At 42.2% G+C, this 19,349-nt stretch overlaps 1 protein-coding gene across 1 annotated transcript in view; it reads right to left on the reverse strand.

The window, feature by feature from the left end:
• plxna3 (plexin A3) overlaps positions 1–19,349 on the reverse strand; it is a 197,361-nt gene that overhangs the window by 45,947 nt on the left and 132,065 nt on the right. The window contains exon 10 of the mRNA XM_053503619.1: positions 3,925–4,125. Within this exon, the coding sequence (XP_053359594.1) occupies positions 3,925–4,125 (201 nt within the window). The remainder of the gene's footprint in view (positions 1–3,924; positions 4,126–19,349) is intronic.

Genomic DNA, 19,349 nt, shown 5'->3' on the forward strand with positions numbered 1-19,349 from the left:
GCGTACTGAGAAAACTTTTTACCTTGATGGTATCCAAGCACTAGTGAAATGCTGGGATAAGTGCATTAGTGTAGCAGGGGATTATATAGAGAAATAAAGAGAGTTTTTATTCTCAGAACTGTGTTCTTTCATTTTGCACAATCAAAAGTCCTGGTTTGACTAAAACACCCCTTCTACTTTGCTGAGTTTGCACCCCAGTTAGATTAAAAGTTTCCAAAACTTTTTTTTTTTTTTTTTTACGGGAGAAAGAGAACTCTCCAGTTTTCTAAGATGACATTATTTTAAAATCATGATGTTACCCCAGTCAGACTGATGGGGGGGTACATTGCATATAATGAAGCTATGCCAGGTGCCAGGACCTTGAGTGTGGAAAGATAAGGCTGATTGATTCTCTGTCACCCATCTAAAGATGCTCACAATTTCATTAGCATGGGCGCCATGGCCTCGGAGTCACCTGGCTTGCTGGCTGAGGAGGAGAAGCGGGGCCATTTGCCTTGACGGACACAGTGATTGATCGTTGTGCCTTGCGTGTACGAGCGCGTGCTAGCCTGTGGATATGAGGGGGGAAGGAAGACACAATGATGACATACACCCCCTTTGGGAACAGGAGTAATCTGTAGCATGTCTATAACGGTGTTGGATTGCTGTTCGGTTCCGAAGATGAATGACGAGTACGAGAGGCAGAGGTCAAGGTGGGGAAAAAGGAAGCAAGGAATGAAGAAAGGAAAGGGAGGGCACGTGGAGGAAACTGTTTGATCCGTGTTTGCTGTGTCACTGGTAATCAGAGTATCGATTAATCTGACCATCCGTACACAACGAGAGAGCTGAGAAACAAAGAGATCAAGGGAACAGGGGGAAGGGTGGATGAGATGAGACGAGATGAGAGGAGACGAGAAGAATGGAACAAGCAAAATGAGATGTGGGGGGTGGGGGTTCCCTCTAAGAACCAAAAGGGCAGATTCAGATCTGTAGCCTGAAACAGCTCTATATATAATATAATTTGTTAATACTTATTTTCTAAGGCAGTTGATATTGTCACTACCTGAGCTAGGAAGAGCTTGAAGGATCCAAGGCGATGCGATTTCACAAGCCTTTTTCAAAATGACCTCAATGACTGAAAACTATAGACCTTAATAGAGATTGAGATGCATTCTAGACAGGGATGGGGTCAGAGGTCATGGGTGCATGCACACAAGGAGGCGAAGGAGGGGGAGGCGAAGAAACTGAGGCTGAAAGGAAACAGATGTGGGAAAGATCAGTCGATGTCGTGCTCTAAAATCTCGCCGCCATGTCATCCCGCAAGAGGACAATGATCGATCCCGGTACCCTGCGGCCCACGGACGTGATGCTCATCATTAAATGGCTATGGGACGTCAATAGTGCCTGTCAAAGGAAGGTGACCCTTGACTTCTAAAGGTCAATAGGGCACAAGGCACACGCTCCACCTCCACACCAGCGCTCGACTTGCTGTCAGGCTGCATTACGCGCTACATTCAGTTCCCGACTAATTATTTTACAAGATTCCCCAGGGTGAGTGCGGTAGTCGATATGGGGGGGGGTGAAGGAAAGAAATACGGAGATGGAGATGGTGACGGAGTGAGAGCGTGGGATTAAAGAGCGAAGAAGATAGAAAGGAAGGAACCAACGTCAGAACAGAAACTGAAAAGGATAATAAAAGATAACAGGAAAGATGAGAATTATGACATTGAGAGCAAGAGAGAGTTAAAGAAAACAAAAAAAAGACTGCAAGTGTCGACCCCTGACGCACCCCATTTTTCACTTGGATCATGAAAAGATTGTTAGGAGTTGAGGTTGTACTTTTTTTCTTCCCCCCTTTCTGTTTTTTTCCCCCTGGTCTTCAAGCTGCTTATTGGAAAGTCACCTTGGCACCTTTACAGCATTTTCAGTGAAAGAAAAAAAAACCAAAAAAAAACACCCTTGCTGTGCGTCTCTCCTGACTAACAGTGATCTAGTGCTCGCTGAAGAGGCCTCCTGTATAGACAGCCTGCTACTGAGTGAACTCTACTTAACGTGCCAGTATAATACATGTCTGCCTTCAACACTTGTTCAAACACCATCTGGGTTAGTATATACTCGAAAGGCTATGCCGATGAAAAATGAGGAAGCTGAAAGCGGGCAGTATTGATGCCTTCGATGCTGTTTACAAAACACGGGCTATTCAAGCTGGAAACCACAATCTCCGGCTCAGAATTCAGTCGATATCTAAAAGCGAGCTTCCGAAACCTTGCATGTGGAAGAAACGGTTGCTTTCCCAGATGGACAGACATGGCGAAACTATTTTCCTATTTCAATAGCACGGAGATCAGAGCGGGTATCAGAGCGGCAAACTATGGTAATTTCTTTTCACAAAAAGCCCAAATATCATTTCGTGTTTTGATATAAATCCTCTGTTGTTATGAATAGGACAATGTGGAAACAGGAATGAAACATTTTTCCTTCATAACGGTGATCAATATTTCCAGCGCCTGATGCATCATCAAGTGTAACCTTTATTATCGTAGACACTTCTTAGTGAATTTATACATTTTCCATTTAGGTTACAATATCGATGGCTAAACCCCAAGATACATTAAGGGGTGGGGGGGATATTATGCAAAAAAAAAAAAAGATTATTATTTATTGCCATATTTAGACATCTCGTGAGCATGTTCAATCAAAAAAACAAACAAAAAAACGTTCCTTCTTTTTGTTATTTTTATTTTTGTATTGGCCTGGGTTTCATCAAGCCAATTAGATTTGCCCTCTAATGTGACCTCATATAAGAAGATCCCCTCTAGTGGGGCGGGGCATCGGGAGTAGATCGGCACATTTGAAGGAGGTGTGAAACGGAGAGACCGTGAAATAGTTCAGAGTATTTGGAGGACCTCTACGAACTGTGATAACTTGTTTAGGAAGCTGTAAATTAATAGACCTTTAACTGGTAATTAAACAATAAAAAAAAAAAAAATTCACATATGATTTAACATTAAGTGGTGGGATAGGTAATGTTTTTCATTTAAATATTATAGTCAATATTTTGACTAAAAAAAAAATATTTAGAACTTATAAACAGTTATAGTTTGAACCATTGTTTCAGGAAACACTTTTATATATCAAATTTGTTTTAAAATAAATGATATACCTTCCTTTCAATCTGAAATGTTTGGAGCTGGATCAGCCTTGCCAAAGCCTGTCAATCATTTTTTTTAACCACACCCCAATGCATCATTTTGCATATTTCTAAAATTGTAACTTGGCCTTCAGTGCGCTTAAAAGTGATGTCATAAGAGTCCTTGCTAATGGTAACTCTAGTTAAGTTAAAAAGAAAAAAAAAGATAAAGGCGAAAAAAAAGTTTATTATCTGGGTGGACATACGAGTGAGTCCTAGTGAGTTAAAAAAAAAAAAAAAAAAAAACCCACTAAATTGTTACTCAACTCCAGGCGTTCACTTGTTGGAGACACTTTAACCCCTACCAATCTCACCTAATGCAACTTCCAAACTGTTCAGTTAAAATGTGACCCACTGAAACCTGTTTGGATAAAAGGCAGAATGTCTAAGATTTACCGTAACTAGTCTGACTAAAAACCTTTATATTTTTTATCATTCTTTCACAAAGCGACATGTTTAAAGTTTTCATTTTTATGACGAAATCCTTTTGAAATAAATCACGTGTAGATTTTTTTTTTATGTAACACAAGAGGCACAGGAACATCTAATTGCATCATAAAATAAAACAACCAATCAGGTTCCGACATGCAAATTCAGACCGTGAAAAACATGCTGCTTGTTTAAGTAGAAGAAAGAGTGTTGAATTTACATAAAATCTGCATAAAGTGTTGGCACCGCTAGCCCTTTCTGGGAATCATTACTATAAAAAGAACTCGCGTATATGAAACCGAAGGGAAAGCGAAGCGGATTCTTACCGAAGTGTTCTGGCACTGTATACAGGAGCTGTTAAATCGCACGGCTGGGACGCGCTGGATTTTGCCCTGGATGCTGAACACGCATTCGTAGTTCTTTTGGCCCGACTGGGGCTGAGGAAGGTTTCGTGCTCGCAGCGTGATTGGTCGGACGACACCTGCTGGAACCAGGATATCACTGCTGTGCAGGATCTGGGGGCAACCCTGAAAACGAGAGAAAAGCTGAAATGAAGCCATTTAATCATTAACACACCTGATGTAATCTTACACTGAGGGGCCCTGAATTCGGACTCATTTGCATTCATTAGGCGTGTTTTCTTAAAAGGAACCATTACTTCCACTCTACTGGACTGAGAACAATGAGTGTGGCTCATTCAAAAGGAACTAGCCTTCACACAGACACACACACACGGAGCCAGATGTGCTACAAGAGAGAAGGAGGCTGTTAGGGGAAAAAAGCAGAACAAAACAAGAGGTTAAAAAGCCCATTACAAAGCTGCCGCGTCCCTCTACTGCCTTTTTTTTTATTTTTTACGAGTTACAGGGTTTTCCTCGCCGCACCACACTTATGAAGCGGTAAATGAATATGGGCTTCAGTATCATTACAGGCCTGTCTGTCTGGAACCGATCGAAGCATTCATCAAAGCCACTGGTATTGACACCTTCGCTAATAACGCCACCATACTAACCCACTATACTGATGAGAAATATTTTCAACTAGCGTTAGTCAATAAATATCATTATTTCATAATTTCAATTAAACCTTCCAATTTTTTTTTTTATGTTTTTAAGAAAAACCTGTAGCTCCCTGGCTTTCCTACAAAATAACCATTTTACACGCAGTTAGAGATCACCAAAACTTATCTTGTCTGGCTTTCCAGCTTGTAACCCCCCCCCATTACTTCATATTAAATTTAATTAAACAATGCAGATTAAATAAATTCATGAAATGAGAAATGACTAAAAACTGGTTGTTTATGTAAGAACATCTGCAGCGACCTCATTTCCCCTCTCGTCTGTTCCAACCACAGCATTTAGCATCAGCAGTGTACTAATCACCACCTGATCATCTTTCATCATTATCATCTTCACTTGTTTCTCACTGGTTCCTGTCTTAAGTTAGATGTTTTTTAGGGAGTAGACTGAGAATGAGAGATAAAAAAAATTGCCAAAAAAAGTCTGGAAAACTATTCCTTAAGACTACCGTTAAAAAAACAGAAGATCTCAGATTTTCGGAAGCTAAATATAAAGAAACGAGATGTGTCTCAAGACTTTTACACAGTACTGTAAATAAGCATACATTCCACAGGGACCGCCCAAACAAAGTACTCCTCGCTGAAAGATTCCAGATTTCTGGCACCACCTGCTGAGCAAATGCTCCTTTGGGCATCTTTACCCAGTCCCACAACACCTTATAACCTTCACACGCAAACGAAAAAGAAGAAGACCCCTTTTGGAGACGCCATGCTGCTGTGTCCGTGTCCGCTTCGTCCTCTGCCGCAGCTGTGTGTTGGAGCGCATTTAGTGCGATCTGTTATCTGTTTAACACTGAACAATAATCAAGGAGGCTGTAAAAGTAATTTGCCGGCGCAGGAATCATAAATCACAGCCGAGGCCGCCCGGCTCCACGGCGAGCCACGCTGCTGAGAGTTTAACAATGATGCAACTCTCCGAGCGGTGCCGCCATCCATCTCTACCCGGCCAGCTGATTCGGCTTGCTCGGCGCATCGGCACGCCGATAAATCTCATTTTCATATCGGGGAGTTATGAAAGGCAAGATTTACTCCCTGCTGAGGCACAGGGGAGGCACAGGTGGTGAAGTGAAGGTAGCAGGGGAGGAGGGGAAGTGCACGATCAGAGCACGATATGAATCCAATTTATCAGGGTAAATGAATCGGCTTTAGTTCTGCGCGGAGGATGGGAACGGAGAAAGAAAAAAGAAGAAAAAAAAACGAGGCTGGAGTTAACCCTGGAAATGATGAACGATCACACGTCATCCAAACAACCGAGAAGAACCTTCCTAAAGAGAATCGGGCAGCAGAGCGAGCGCTTTACTCATTCGACCAAAAACAGCAGGCTTTAATTAACGAGCGAACGACGAAGCATCTAACGTCGCAGAGAAACATCACGCCTGGCTGACTGACGCTGTTCGGCTACCGGGATTCCTTTTCAGCCACTAATGCACTTCATTTTCCATGGCGGAGCATGTGACTTGTCTGGCTGTGCGCAGTGCTACTGCAGAACAAGGCTGAAGTTAGTGACTAAGTGACAGCGCGGAGGAAGGCTAGCGCTAGTGTTGGAGGGGAAACTTGCATACAGAGAGCACGACAAAAAGAGAAAGAGAGAGAGAGAGAGAGAGAGAGCGCGAGAGCGTAACACAAAGACAAACAGACGGACTGAGATAATAAAGGAGGGAGGAAAAGACTAAAATGGAGAATGATGAGTGAAAGAGCGAGTGGATTTGTTCGAGCCATTTGGCTACATGGTTACCCGTGGTAGTGCGCACTCGAGTGGGTTACATGAGGGTTTTTCAGCCCAATCCAATCCATTTCAGAGTGCTTTTACAAAAAGATGATTCAAAGAGTAGGAACAGGGAAGAGGGGGGAAAAAAATTAAAAAGCACAGTGACATAAAAACAGAGTTATAGATATTTAGTGCAGGTGAGTCCACTAATGGATTATAATGGACTTTTCATCAAGTTTCCACTTTTTTTTTTTTTTTTTTAAGAACAGGACTCAGCTGCTACATCCCATTTTTTTCTCCCAAAAAAGCCACATCGGATCATTAGTTCCATCCTGCTTTGTAATTTGCTAAATAAATCTTTTTTTTTTTAAATCCCATCTGAAAATTCGTTTCACATCTAATACAATATTTGAAAAACAAAGATGGGAAAAAAACCCTCCTGAAACAAACAGGAGTTTGTAGACAGACAACTAACAATCAATAGTCGCGGTATGAAATATCCAGTGCGTACGGCGGACCTTTCAGCCCCTGTTGCTGTTCTTTATCAATAATTAATCCGCCAACGCCCCTTCGCACAAACCGTGCCGCTTGCATTGGAATATTAACGGGACCGAAATCAGCTGGGGTTATCGTTAATCCGACTGGAAGCGCCACTTCAACCGCTAGACCCATTTTCATTCTGATACAGGCATTACGTTCAGATTAGATGTCATATCGAGCAGTGACTATACGCTGTAATCTCCAGGCTGGGTGCGAGTCCCTTCTCTCGGCTCCATCTGTGTTCTCGGCACAAAGGCACCATCAGGAAAATTTTTAAAGCCGACTCCCTTAATGTCAGCTGCCTCGTTTTCATTAATGAGATCCAATCGTCAGTTAATTACGAATTTAACAACTCGGAGATGAAGTGTTTGCTGAATGTGGTTTAAAGGGTACAGATATAGTGAAGGGCTTGTTAAGAAGGGATTAAGAGGCGTATCATGCCCAATACTCATTACTTACTGTTGGACTTGTTTAGGTTAATTTTCCCTTAGGTTTTGTGCCCTTCATTTCTGAAATGCTGTAAAGTAAACCCTAATAACTACTCGAGCCCTAATCTCAATGACGAATGCTTATGATGAACTGTACTGACGACCCATGCTGTGAACCTTAATCATAAATTAATTATGATGAACCCCCTAATGGTGAACCCTAGCTGTGAAACATTACAGTTACGTATACTGTATGAGGAGCTCATTACATATACAGTTACATTCATATCCTTAATGGTGAATCCTAGTGGTAAACCCTTTTGGCTTAATCCTAATGGGAAACTCTTACAGTGAACCCTAATGATGAATCCTTGTGTCGGTCCTTAATGGTTAATCCTAATAGGGAACACTTACGAAGAACCCCAATAGTGAGCTCTGGTGATTAGCACTAATGGTAGAAACACTGAACCAGTGACCAAGGGTTTCATTGGGTAATTAAGAGTTGTCAGGTTTCTAAAGAAGGACTTGAAACCGTTTCTGATAAAGAAACACTGCTGGAATAATTAGGGTTTCTTCTACAAGCACAACCCTATAGAATTTATCTTTATATTTAAACCATTTAATACAGTTATAATTATGCATCCTTATATTGAATCCTGATGGGATGTTCCCATTAAACCCTAGCACTGAATTTTAAAATGAACAAATAAATAAAACAAAGTCCATCCTTAAGCATTCATTAATTATTCATTTATAGAAACCAATACATATTAAAGAAAAGAGATTAAATATCTGTAGAACCTTTTAAGATCAGAAAAGCTGAAGTGTAAACCGTTAGATTTGAACTCTAACGCTAAACCCTTAGTTACCAAAATCCCATCACGGTGACGCTGTTAGTTCTCGACCAGGTCATTAATCCCATCTGCTCCAAAGCCAGCACATGATGGTAGCACATAAGAAGCGGAGATATGCAAAAAGATAAAATTGTCTAAATGTAATGTATATGACTTTAAAGGTAACCCTAATGGTATACCTCGTTATATCACCCTAATTTTAAATCACTTCAGTTAACCATAACGTCAACCCACACAGGAATTCTTAATGGTAAGCCCAAATAGTGAACCCTAAAAGTTAATCCTAATGGGAAACTCCAATGGTGAACCCTAATGGTGAACCCTAAAAGTAAACACTTATGGAGAAACCCAATGGTAAACCCTTATGATTAGATAGATGGATAGACTGATTGTGTTTATCAGCACTGTATATGAAAACGACAAAAATTTAAGTTGATACTACTTCTTGGTACAAACACACAAAAAAACTCTAATGGTAAACCTTAAAGATGAACCCTAACAGCTAACAATTAAAGTTAATCATAATAGTAAACCATTATAAACAACAGTCAGGGTAAACCCCAATAGGAAATCCTTACAGCTATTCTATTGGTTTAACCTTTATACACTTACAGTCTCCTATCTGGCTTTCTACAACACTTTTAGAAAATGATGTATTTCTTACTATACCAAAAACACTTGACATTTCATTAAAGGGGGGTAGGGCGGTGAGTGTATAATGAATCATAAGGGCAACCCATCACTATGATCTATTAGGGATCTTTACAGTATTCTTCATAATGAACCTTTACAAGAAACCCTGAAACCTTATGGTTAAGCAGATGGTGAAAACCTACTGTACAGTTGACACTGATGGTACAACCTTGTGGTGATCCCTTTTAGATTTTAACACAATGCAAAACATACAGTGAACCCTAGTCATAATGCTAAGGCTAGCCCACTGAAGCACAACTCCTCTGCGCTTCACGTGTCCAACAGGTTTGCTCTTCTCCGTGATGCAAACTCAGAGAAACCTCAAAGAGCTCTGGTTATAAGAGACTCTATACTGAGGTACGTGAAATTAGCTAGACCTTTAGGGGCGCCAGCGGCAGTGGTTAGGTGTATCCCGGGAGCCAGAGCACCGAACATAGCAGGTAATCTTTGGGCTCTAGGACAGCACAGGTTCTCTAAGATAGAGGTACATGCTGGAGGTGATGATGTACGCCTTCTTCAGTCAGAGGTTAGTAAGAGTAACTTTACAGAGGTGTTTAAATTAGCGAAGGCGATGTCCGATGAAGTAGTATGCTCTGGTCCCATTCCAATGGCGACATAGCTTACAGCAGGTGAGCTATGTTTCACCCAAATGAGGATGGATTCCCTGTTGAGTCTGGTTCCTCTCAAGGTTTCTTCCTATTACTATATCTCAGGGAGTTTTTCCTTGCCACTGTCGCCGTCGTCCTCAGCTTGCTCATCAGGGACAGTTTTATTATTTTGATTTATACACATTCACATTCAATACAAACTTAAATAATTATTTTGATTGTGTAAAGCTGCTTTGCGACAATGTCAAGTGTTAAAAGTGCTATACAAATAAAACTGAATTGAATTGAAAGGAAAAAACATATAGAATTTAAATCTAATCGTATTATTTTTACATTTTAAATTACTGAATAAATAACCCTTTTTGTCTAATTTTAGCTTTTTTTTGTACATTCTTAAGGTAAAATATTTTTTTTCTTTTATAGTAGTTTTCTAAGCTGTACATAGACATGTGTAACTTTATATCCAGGCTGGGAGCAGCTGCCTCGTTCCCCAGCAGGCCCTTTTCCTAATACTGATTAGCACCCCATTAAGCAAGTCCTGCTAGCTTACTGCCTGCTGACAGTCTCTCCATTAACCTTACAGTGCATAGGACAGTTATCACACGACTAAGCATTATTGTCTGTTGAAACATTAAAAGCTTGAATGGGGGAGAAATAATAGTCTTGCCTTGCACCGAGCCATGGACGCGCACACACAGAGACACGCAGGCCTATACACACTGACACACAAACAAATGCAGAATGCAATCTTTCAGTCCTGACCAGTGGAAAGAAAAATGAGCTGTTGATTGCACAAATTCTCAAGCAACCAATTGCTCGGTCACTCACTCAATTTCACTCATTTTCCCATCACTTCCTCCCTGCTAATCCCATTTTCAGGATCTGTATGCTATAAGCCGTGAAATATGCTCCTTCCGCTCAGTAGGGAAATGGAGAAAGAAAGACAGAAAAAAAAAAATCCTGCTCCAAATCGTTTGGGAACTATTCCAATTAAAAATGTTGCATGATGTATTCACACTCCTCTCTGTGGGGAAGTAGAAACTAAACAGACCCAAGCACGACGCGCATCCGTCGCTAGGCTAATGCTCTTAAACTGTGACTGTTAAAGGAATACTTCACCTATACAAGCTAATGGGAGCAGGAAATACTGCTTTAAAACTGCAACTAGAACCGGCTTTAAAAATGAATAAAATAAAAACCGCATTTGCTCAAAAGACCAGTGGCAGCTTTTGGGGTAAGGTACAGAACCTTTAACAGCAGTAGCAGGACGTCCCAGCTGAATTATTCAGCACTGAGGTCCAGACTTGGGTTTGTATTTTATTACAGAATTGTGGAGAGGACATTGATTTGTTTTGTGCTCTGTGTAAATAGAAAGGATATAGGAAAATTTCAATGGAACAAAAAAATTTGTGATTTTTTTTTCTATTTAGTTGCGCTATGACAGAATTATTATTATTATTATTAATATTTTTATTAATATTATTATTAATATTATTAAGTTAGCTTTCCCCAAAAAAATTGCGCCCAATTTATCTGGCACCTTGTGAAGCATTATGGGTAATCTGCACACGATTGGTAATTTTAAGAACAATAACATTTAGAAATATCTATTTTGCGTATAATTGCTTCTTATTTTGTTCCTTTCATAACCATAGTTACATGTTAGTTTGGTATCGAAAGAACTTAGCTTGGTGTAAATCGCCAATTAAACTAGCTTTATATGTCATATCGTGCGGAGCGCCGTTAGCACCTTAGGCTTACAACAACCTAAAGAAGAAGAAGAACCTGTGTGTTTTCACAATTTTATATAACAAAATAATAAAAATCTACCAGCAAGAGATTTCCAACTTAGCTCCACCTTATCTTTATATTAGCTAAATTAGCTACATGATAAAAATGTTTTATGCTAAATATTTCAGCCACAAACAAACAACAAACCAATAAAGTGATTAACATTCCAATCGAGCGTTTCTGAAATAACCTTAATGTCAATGAATAAAGCTTAAGTTTAAGTTTAACTTTACACAAATCCCCAAATCCAAATGTTTCGCTCAAACGATGGGTCATTTGTCCCTGCTAGTCATTTGCCCCGGCAAGGAACTGACAAGTATTTTTCAGTTCCTTGCTCACAACCTTTGCTCCGACCTGCAACAAGTCCCTATTTAACACAAGAAACAAGTCACTTTTACACATTTAACATTAAATAGTATTTAAAAGAAGTTCTTTTGTGTGTTATTCTTGCTTGTTTCATCCTAAACCTTACCAAAAAAATAAAATAAAATAAATTCTTTGGGCCTCTTAAAATGTTCTCTGACTGTGTTATCAGAGAAGAGGACTTCGATATGAACCCCTCTGGCAGGAAGGCTTTCGCTAATGTTAAAATGCAGATAGCTTATCGCCCCTGGCTGGCATGGAAGCAGAGGAGAGTTCAAGTAGAAATCTGGAGCGCAGCGTGGGAGCGAGCAGAACGGCTCCAGCCCCACGTCAGTCGGTGGGCAGCGGCAGGCTCTGTGGGACTTTTCCCATTGGCCCTGGAGACCAAACGAGCGGCTGACAGAAACCTGCCGTTTTGCTTCCTGTGTGTTCGGGGCGTCCGGTGGCGCACTTCCTGCTGAGCTAATGGCGCCGCTGTCACTCATCCCACAATTAATTACCTCTGGCCACTGGGTGTTAATGAAAGAGTCGGCCCACTGAGACCCGAAAGGGGAAAAGGAGCGTGCATGTGTGTGTGTGTGGTGAAAGCGTGAGAGATGGAGGAGAGAGCGAGGGAAAATAAGTGTGAGATGGAAGTCAGAGAGCGAGTTAAGAAAAAGAGGGATGAAAGAAGAGAAACACAGGAGGTGCATTTGATATGCAGGACTCCCTTTGGGAAAAGGACAGAGAGCTTGTGCAAACGTGTGTGTGTGTGTGTGTGTGTGTGTATGTTGGTGCTCTTATCCATTAGTCTCAATGATCCTCTCCCTGCAGTGCTGCTCTTTAAGGTTAAACATCGACATGAGCTAATTAAGCTGTGTGTAATGATGAATGCTATGGAAAGGGCAGATGTTACAGTACTCTAGCTGTGCTGTCAGTCAAACAGCGCTCGCTAGGCTAACGTTAACCAACACACTCCTCAGGGGGAACGAAACTGCGCTGGATCAATAAATAAAACAATAACAAGCTTTGTCTGCGCTTGGAATGTTGTTAAGTTCCCATAAAAAATAAATACATAAACACATAAATAAAAAAAAATAAAAAAAACACGATGAGTAGTTTGACCATAAAAGGAAATAAATTAATCTTTTCAAAACCAACATGATCGCATCCATTAAATACTTGTAAATGACTATAGTATTGGGCAAATATAACCTCAGGCAGACAACATAACTTTTTTCATCATGCCGTAGTTTATTTAACCAAAAAATTAGGTCAAAAAGGATCAAAAACGTGGGAAATACCAAGTACCCCCTTACTACCTCCACAGGATAAATGAGGGTAGGTCAAAGCAAGGTGCTGCTAATCATCAGCCCTTGATTAATTGATCATCAGCAGGTGTGCAGAAGTTTTGGCAGTTTGCTGGTTTGGAGCATTTTGGGGTGTGTTAACACAATGCCAAGAGGGAAAGACGAAAGCAATTGTCTTCCAGAAGTAATTATTGCTCTACTTCTATTTGAAAATAGATGGTTATAAAAACCATTTCCAAACAATTCTACAGCGAAAAAGATTATTCACAAGTGCAAAGCATTCCTTACAGTTGCCAATCTACCCCAAAAGTGGAGTTGTTTGGCTTTAATGCCCAGCGTCAGGTTTGGCCAAAACCAAACAGCATTTCAGGAGGGATGATTTGGGCTCGGTTTGCAGCCACAGGACATGAACTCTGAACATTTGTCCGCTTGGGGTCATGCAACAGGACGATGATGTGAAGCAAACCAAAAACTCTACGTCAGAATGGTTGAGGTCAGGGTTTTGGAATGGCCTGGTCAAAGTCCAGACCCAACTGAGATGCTGTGGCAGGACCTTTAGAGAGCTGTGAGCATCTGAAGCCAATCTGAAGCCAATCATAGGTTAGGCTTTGACACAAGCTTGGTCAATCGAACAATTTTCATCAGAAAACTTGTGATCTGTGGATAAAATGCTGTTCAATGAAGCATTTCCAAGACATCCAGCTCACGTTTTGCTGCGACACAGGCTTTGGGGCCCAAACAGGACAATAATGTCTCATCTGTGCAGTGCACAAGCCATCAAGCGTGATAAATCCAGCTCCTAAATCTGTCACACATCTTTATCCCGCCAAGACTAACTCCGTCATAAAGTTTTATATCTTGGGACCTGAAATTCCCATCCTGCCGCCAATAAGGCCTCTCATTCACTGTTGACTCACGATTGCTTCCCTGTTAAAAGAGCGGCATTTTACAGCCCGCTCGAGGTTCTGCCGTTCCCTCCTGAAACACAAGAAGTCAGGAAGGAGGAACGCTTCGTAATTAGGGGTCACGGCTCAGCCGTTGGCAAAGGTCAAAAGCCATCTGTTTACCCAAACACCATGTGAATCCTTGAGTCCGTCCCTGCGATGCATAACGAATGGGTAATCCAAAACCCGTTAGCCAGCCTTGTATGGAAACGGTGAATTTTAATAGATGGCAAGTGCAGCGGCTGAGCATAACATGGCCCGGCAGCTGCTCTCAGCACTGCTTAAAGGCACAACATAAAGATTCATGGCGCATCTAATTGGCCATGTGAAGGTCAACAAATGTACGTGAGGAAATGAGGAATTTCCGCGAGGAGCGCAAACGAGAGCGTCCGTCAACAAGTAAACATATGGCCGAGACTGAAGCGGCTTCAACGCTGGCGTGTGCGAACGCTCACAGCAAACGGTGCGACTGGGGAACGAAAACACAGGAGAGACTAAGAAACGGCAAGACGTTGGCGATGTCACGGTGCGAGGCTCTGACAGCACAATTATAATGTCACGAATAATCATAATTAAAATGTTTTTTTCCACCCTACTTATAATTTATTCTCAGAGCAAAAAAAAAAAAACGAATCAACTATGAAGCGATAATGTTAACATTTTTAGACACACAAATGATGCTTGCAAACCTCAAATCTAGTCAATCTACTTCAGTTAATAGTAAGGCGGCAGGTGAAAAACGTTTACAATGTTTACAGAGTTTTCCACACATACTTAGGGATACATAAAGTACGTTTGCACACCCTTTTTAAAAATCTGTCCATCTGCCATTCGCGACTGATTAACTCGCGCTACCAGGAAAGACCAGGTACAGGAGTGCTAGCGCCAAAGCGGTGTACTGAAAGGCAGAAAATGCAGCGGTTGCCAGCTGCCATTAAAAGTGTAAGGAGGCCGTACTGATGGGAGCACATGCTCTGTAGAGAGTCTCAACTTTTCTGGGTAAACGGGTATAAAACACGGAAGGATTAAGCCCGCAAAACTAAAGCCGTGTGGATCCAACCACAGATCATAACACGTCATCCAGAGGCTGGAACTATTGATGATGGCGCTATTGATGATGAGTGCATCACTTCATGTGCTTCCCTTCTAACCCTGACGTACCCATGACTCTAGGATAGTCTCCATATTAACTGGAGTCTCCAAGTCCAGTCGTTCAATCACAAACACCGGCCACCGACCGTGTGATGTCAGGTATGCAGAAGAGGGTGGATAGCACTTTCCTCAGAGCGTCATACGCTGGCCTGTGACACTTTAGCATGAAAAAAAAATGGACAAGGTAGTTTGGAGGTTTGTATTTCAGATAAAGTATTTTATCTGGGGATCTTAAAGCATTCGGAGCTTGTAAACAGCCCGCTTCTGTACGAGAGAGAGAGAGAGAGAGAGAGAGAGAGAGAGAGAGAGAGAGAATAAAAGTAGATTCAGGATTGACTTTAGAGTGATTCCGCACTGACAAGGCTCGCTGTGGGACCTTCTCTGTCTTTTTTTTTCTTTTACAGGCACACATACACACACACACCTTCTAAATCACTTGTTGTGGAGTTTTGAGGCTTTTGGATGCAGAGATGAAATGCTCTTCTTTTCGTTTATCACACAGAGATGATGTTTCCTCTTATATTCCTCTAGCCTTTACACTCTCTCACTGCCAACTAGGTTTACAGCCGTGTGTGTGTGTGTGTGTGTTTGTGTGTGTGTGTGTGAGTGAGAGTTCTTGGCCCTCTTCTACACGATTATCAACACTGGATGACTCATCACTTCTTACAACTTAATCTTCTCTTGAGAAATATAGTGACAGAGAGGGAAAAAGATGGACAGATAGACAGAGAGAGAGAGGGGAGAGGGAGTATAAATAAGGAAATGAAGACATGGAAAGGTATAGATCAAAGTAATATGAAGAAGGAAAGCAAAAGAAGGGAAAACAAAAAGATTGAGACTGAATGAAAGCAATCAAAAAAGAGATAGACAGACGAAAGACGAGGAAAGATGTGGAAGGAAAACAATGGACATGGATAAATAGGAATAAGAAAAAAAAAGACAGAGATGGAGAGAAAGCGATGACAACTGAAATATAAATAGATAGATGAAGAGAGAAACACGCAGACAAGAAGTGAAGGGAGAGAGAATATGTAAGAGATATTGAGAAAGATAAAGGGCATAAGGGCAGAGAGAAAGCATGAGAGAAAGAAAGAGAGGAAAGTGTAGCATTGATAGGAAGATAGAGATCAATAGAGAAGAGAGAAAGAGAGAGACAGGAAAAGAAGAGTGAGTGAAAAATAAGAAAATAGAGAGAGTGAGAGAGAGACAAAAGAAAGAGTGACAGAAAGAGGGGGACAGGGAGAGAGAGTGACAATGGGGCAGAGGGAGAAAAAGAAACAAAGAGAAAGAAGTGCAGAGAGAGGGAGAGAGAGAAAGAGAGAGTGACAGGGACAAGAGAAAGAGAGAGGGAGAGTTACAGAAAGAAACAGAGAGAAAGAGAAAGAAGTGCAGAGAGAGTGAGAGAGAGAGTGAAGGGGCAATGGGGGGGCAAAGAGAGAGAGAGTGACGGAGAAATAAACAGAGAGAAAGAAGTGCGGAGAAAAGGAGTGAGAGAAACGGGGAGACGGAGAGAGAGTGAGAGAAAGAGAGAGAGAGTGACGGGGAGGAGACGGAGAGAGAGTGAGAGAGAGAGACGGGGGAGACGGAGAGAGAGAGAGAGAGAGAAAGAGTGACGGGGAGGAGACGGAGAGAGAAAGAGAGAGAGTGATGGGGAGACGGGGAGAGAGAGAGAGTGAGAGAGTGACGGGGAGAGACGGAGAGAGAGAGAGAGTGACGGGGAGAGAGAGAGAGTGAGAGTGATGGGGAGACGGAGAGAGTGAGAGAGTGACGGGGAGGAGACGGAGAGAGAAAGAGAGAGAGAGTGATGGGGGAGACGGGGAGAGAGAGAGAGTGAGAGAGTGACGGGGAGGAGACGGAGAGAGAGAGAGAGAGAGTGACGGGGAGACGGAGAGAGAGTGATGGGGAGAGAGAGAGAGAGAGAGAGAGAGAGAGAGAGAGAGAGTGAGTGATGGAGAGACGGAGAGAGAGAGAGTGTGAGAGAGACGGAAGAGATGGAGAGAGAGTGATGGGGAGAGAGAGAGAGAGAGAGAGAGAGAGAGAGAGAGAGTGACGGGGGAGACGGAGAGAGAGAGAGAGAGAGAGTGACGGGGGAGACGGAGAGAGAGAGAGAGTGTGAGAGAGACGGGGGAGATGGAGAGAGAGAGAGAGTGACGGGGAGACGGAGAGAGAGAGAGAGTGACGGAGAGAGAGAGAGAGTGACGGAGAGAGAGAGAGAGTGGCGGAGAGAGAGAGAGAGAGAGAGAGATGGCGTATCTCTGCAGTCTGATGCTGAATCTCTCTGGTGTTCATTTAAGTGTAAAATTAAAATGTGTCAGAAGATGAGGGAAGCGCATCCTCCATCCCGCACACCATGAAAGAAAAAGATTCAGTTATCCTTTTCTCCTCTTTTCCTCGGCGTGCGTGTGTGTGTGCGCGTGCTAAGACACACGCTGTCGCTGTGTTGTTAACTGTACGTGTCACTCCGCCGCTGTGCTTACACTGGCCCTCAATCACGTGTCAGATTATTTTGCATCTCTCATCTGCCTATCATTATGCCTTATTATCTCTGCGGTTGCATTACAGATCCAATTAACCTCGTTTCTCCCGCGGCTCCCGCGTCGTTAGCATACGCATAGTTAATAATTCCCTCGTTGAACCAGCTTCGGAATCGCGAGCGCCGCCATGCCTCGGCTTCTCGCCCGACAGAACTGACGAGAGGAAGCGCTATTGAGGTTTTTTTTTTTTGTGAATTTATGAATCAGACACAGAGGCTGGTGTTAAACAGCGACTGCTACAGTGACACTATTGACCGAACAGGTCAGCCATTGTAATGTGATTATAGTCCCGGGGAGCGCTTTCTTATGACTCATATTTCTATCGCAGTGGGAAGCTCGGTCGTTTATTCTAACAGGGAGCCGCGTTGTCAACAGAACAATCATATTAGATTTGCATTTCCTGAAGGAAATAACGCGTTTGCAAAAAGAGAGGGAAAAAAAAGTGACGGACAAAAAGAGTGCACTGTGGTGAGACGTCACAACGCACAAACCCTATTAGGGAACAAGAAAGTGGCATAAAACTGTTGTTGGTCTTTCGGCTGCTCCCGGCAAGGGGTGGCTACAGCGGAATATCCGGTCCGCACAACAACTTGGCACAGGTTTTACGCCGGATGCCCTCACTGATGCAACACTCCCATTTATCCGGGCTTGGGACCGGCACTGCGTTCAGTGGCTGCGGGGTTTGGGCACTGGCTGGGAATCGAACCCGGGCCTTCCGCATGGCAGGCGAAATACCTACCACTAAGCATAAAACAAGAAATTCAAAACTAATAAAAAAACGATTATGTTAATTATTATTCCTTCATTCATCGTCTATACCGCTTATCCCATGTACTTGGGTCAGAAGACAGGGCGTCAATCCATCATAGTTCCCACACTCTCAGACTACGGTCTTTGGACCGTAGGAGGAAACCGGAGTACCCAGAGGAAACCCACCAAGCCCGGAGAAAACATGCAACCTCCATGCAGACGGACCCCGAGGTGAGATTCGAACCCGGACCCTGGAGGTGCAAGGCGACTAATCACTATGGCGACTATTCTATTCAGCCACCATGCCAGCAATAACAGAAATGAACTAATAAAAATAAATAGATATCAATAATAATAATAAGAATTTAGCATGTAATTAAGTGGTAGCGTGAGGACGGATTTGTTTGTGTGAGAATGAAAAAAATCTGAGTATGAAAATATGAACGAAAAAAAAAGAAATTTTAATGAAAGAAGAAGAAAGATAAGATTGGAGTAGCCGCGTAAAACGGAGCAAGACGGGTCAGACGGTTCTCCTCGTCGCTAACGGATTTCACGCGGGACGCAACGCGGACATCAAACGCCCGAGCCTGTGTCTGATACACCGCCAAACACAAACAGGAAGGCGGTTAATAATGTATTTAACACCTCGACGCCACACACTCCATTATTAACCTCCGCTCGGAGCTCATAACTGCGCTTTATGAATTAATGGTCCGAATTCAGCTGTTTGACAGAAAGAGAAGAGCTTATAATCGCTTCGACATAATGCTGGATAAATCGGTCCGGACAACAAAAAAAATTATAATAACAAAACCAAAAAAAAAAAAATGTAGTTTTTTTACAAGGACAGGAATGTGCTGCGAGACAGTGACTTACTTTTAAACGTGATGGAAACCAGCGAGCGCAGGTTCATGTGACAGCAGATGATGAATGGTTGCAAATTAAAGTAACAACCAACTTGCATTAAATACAAAAATAAGATTAATATAACTGAACTGACTTATTATTATTATTTACAT

This window comes from Clarias gariepinus, chromosome 9, assembly GCF_024256425.1.
Source record: "Clarias gariepinus isolate MV-2021 ecotype Netherlands chromosome 9, CGAR_prim_01v2, whole genome shotgun sequence".
Classification (NCBI taxonomy): domain Eukaryota; kingdom Metazoa; phylum Chordata; class Actinopteri; order Siluriformes; family Clariidae; genus Clarias; species Clarias gariepinus.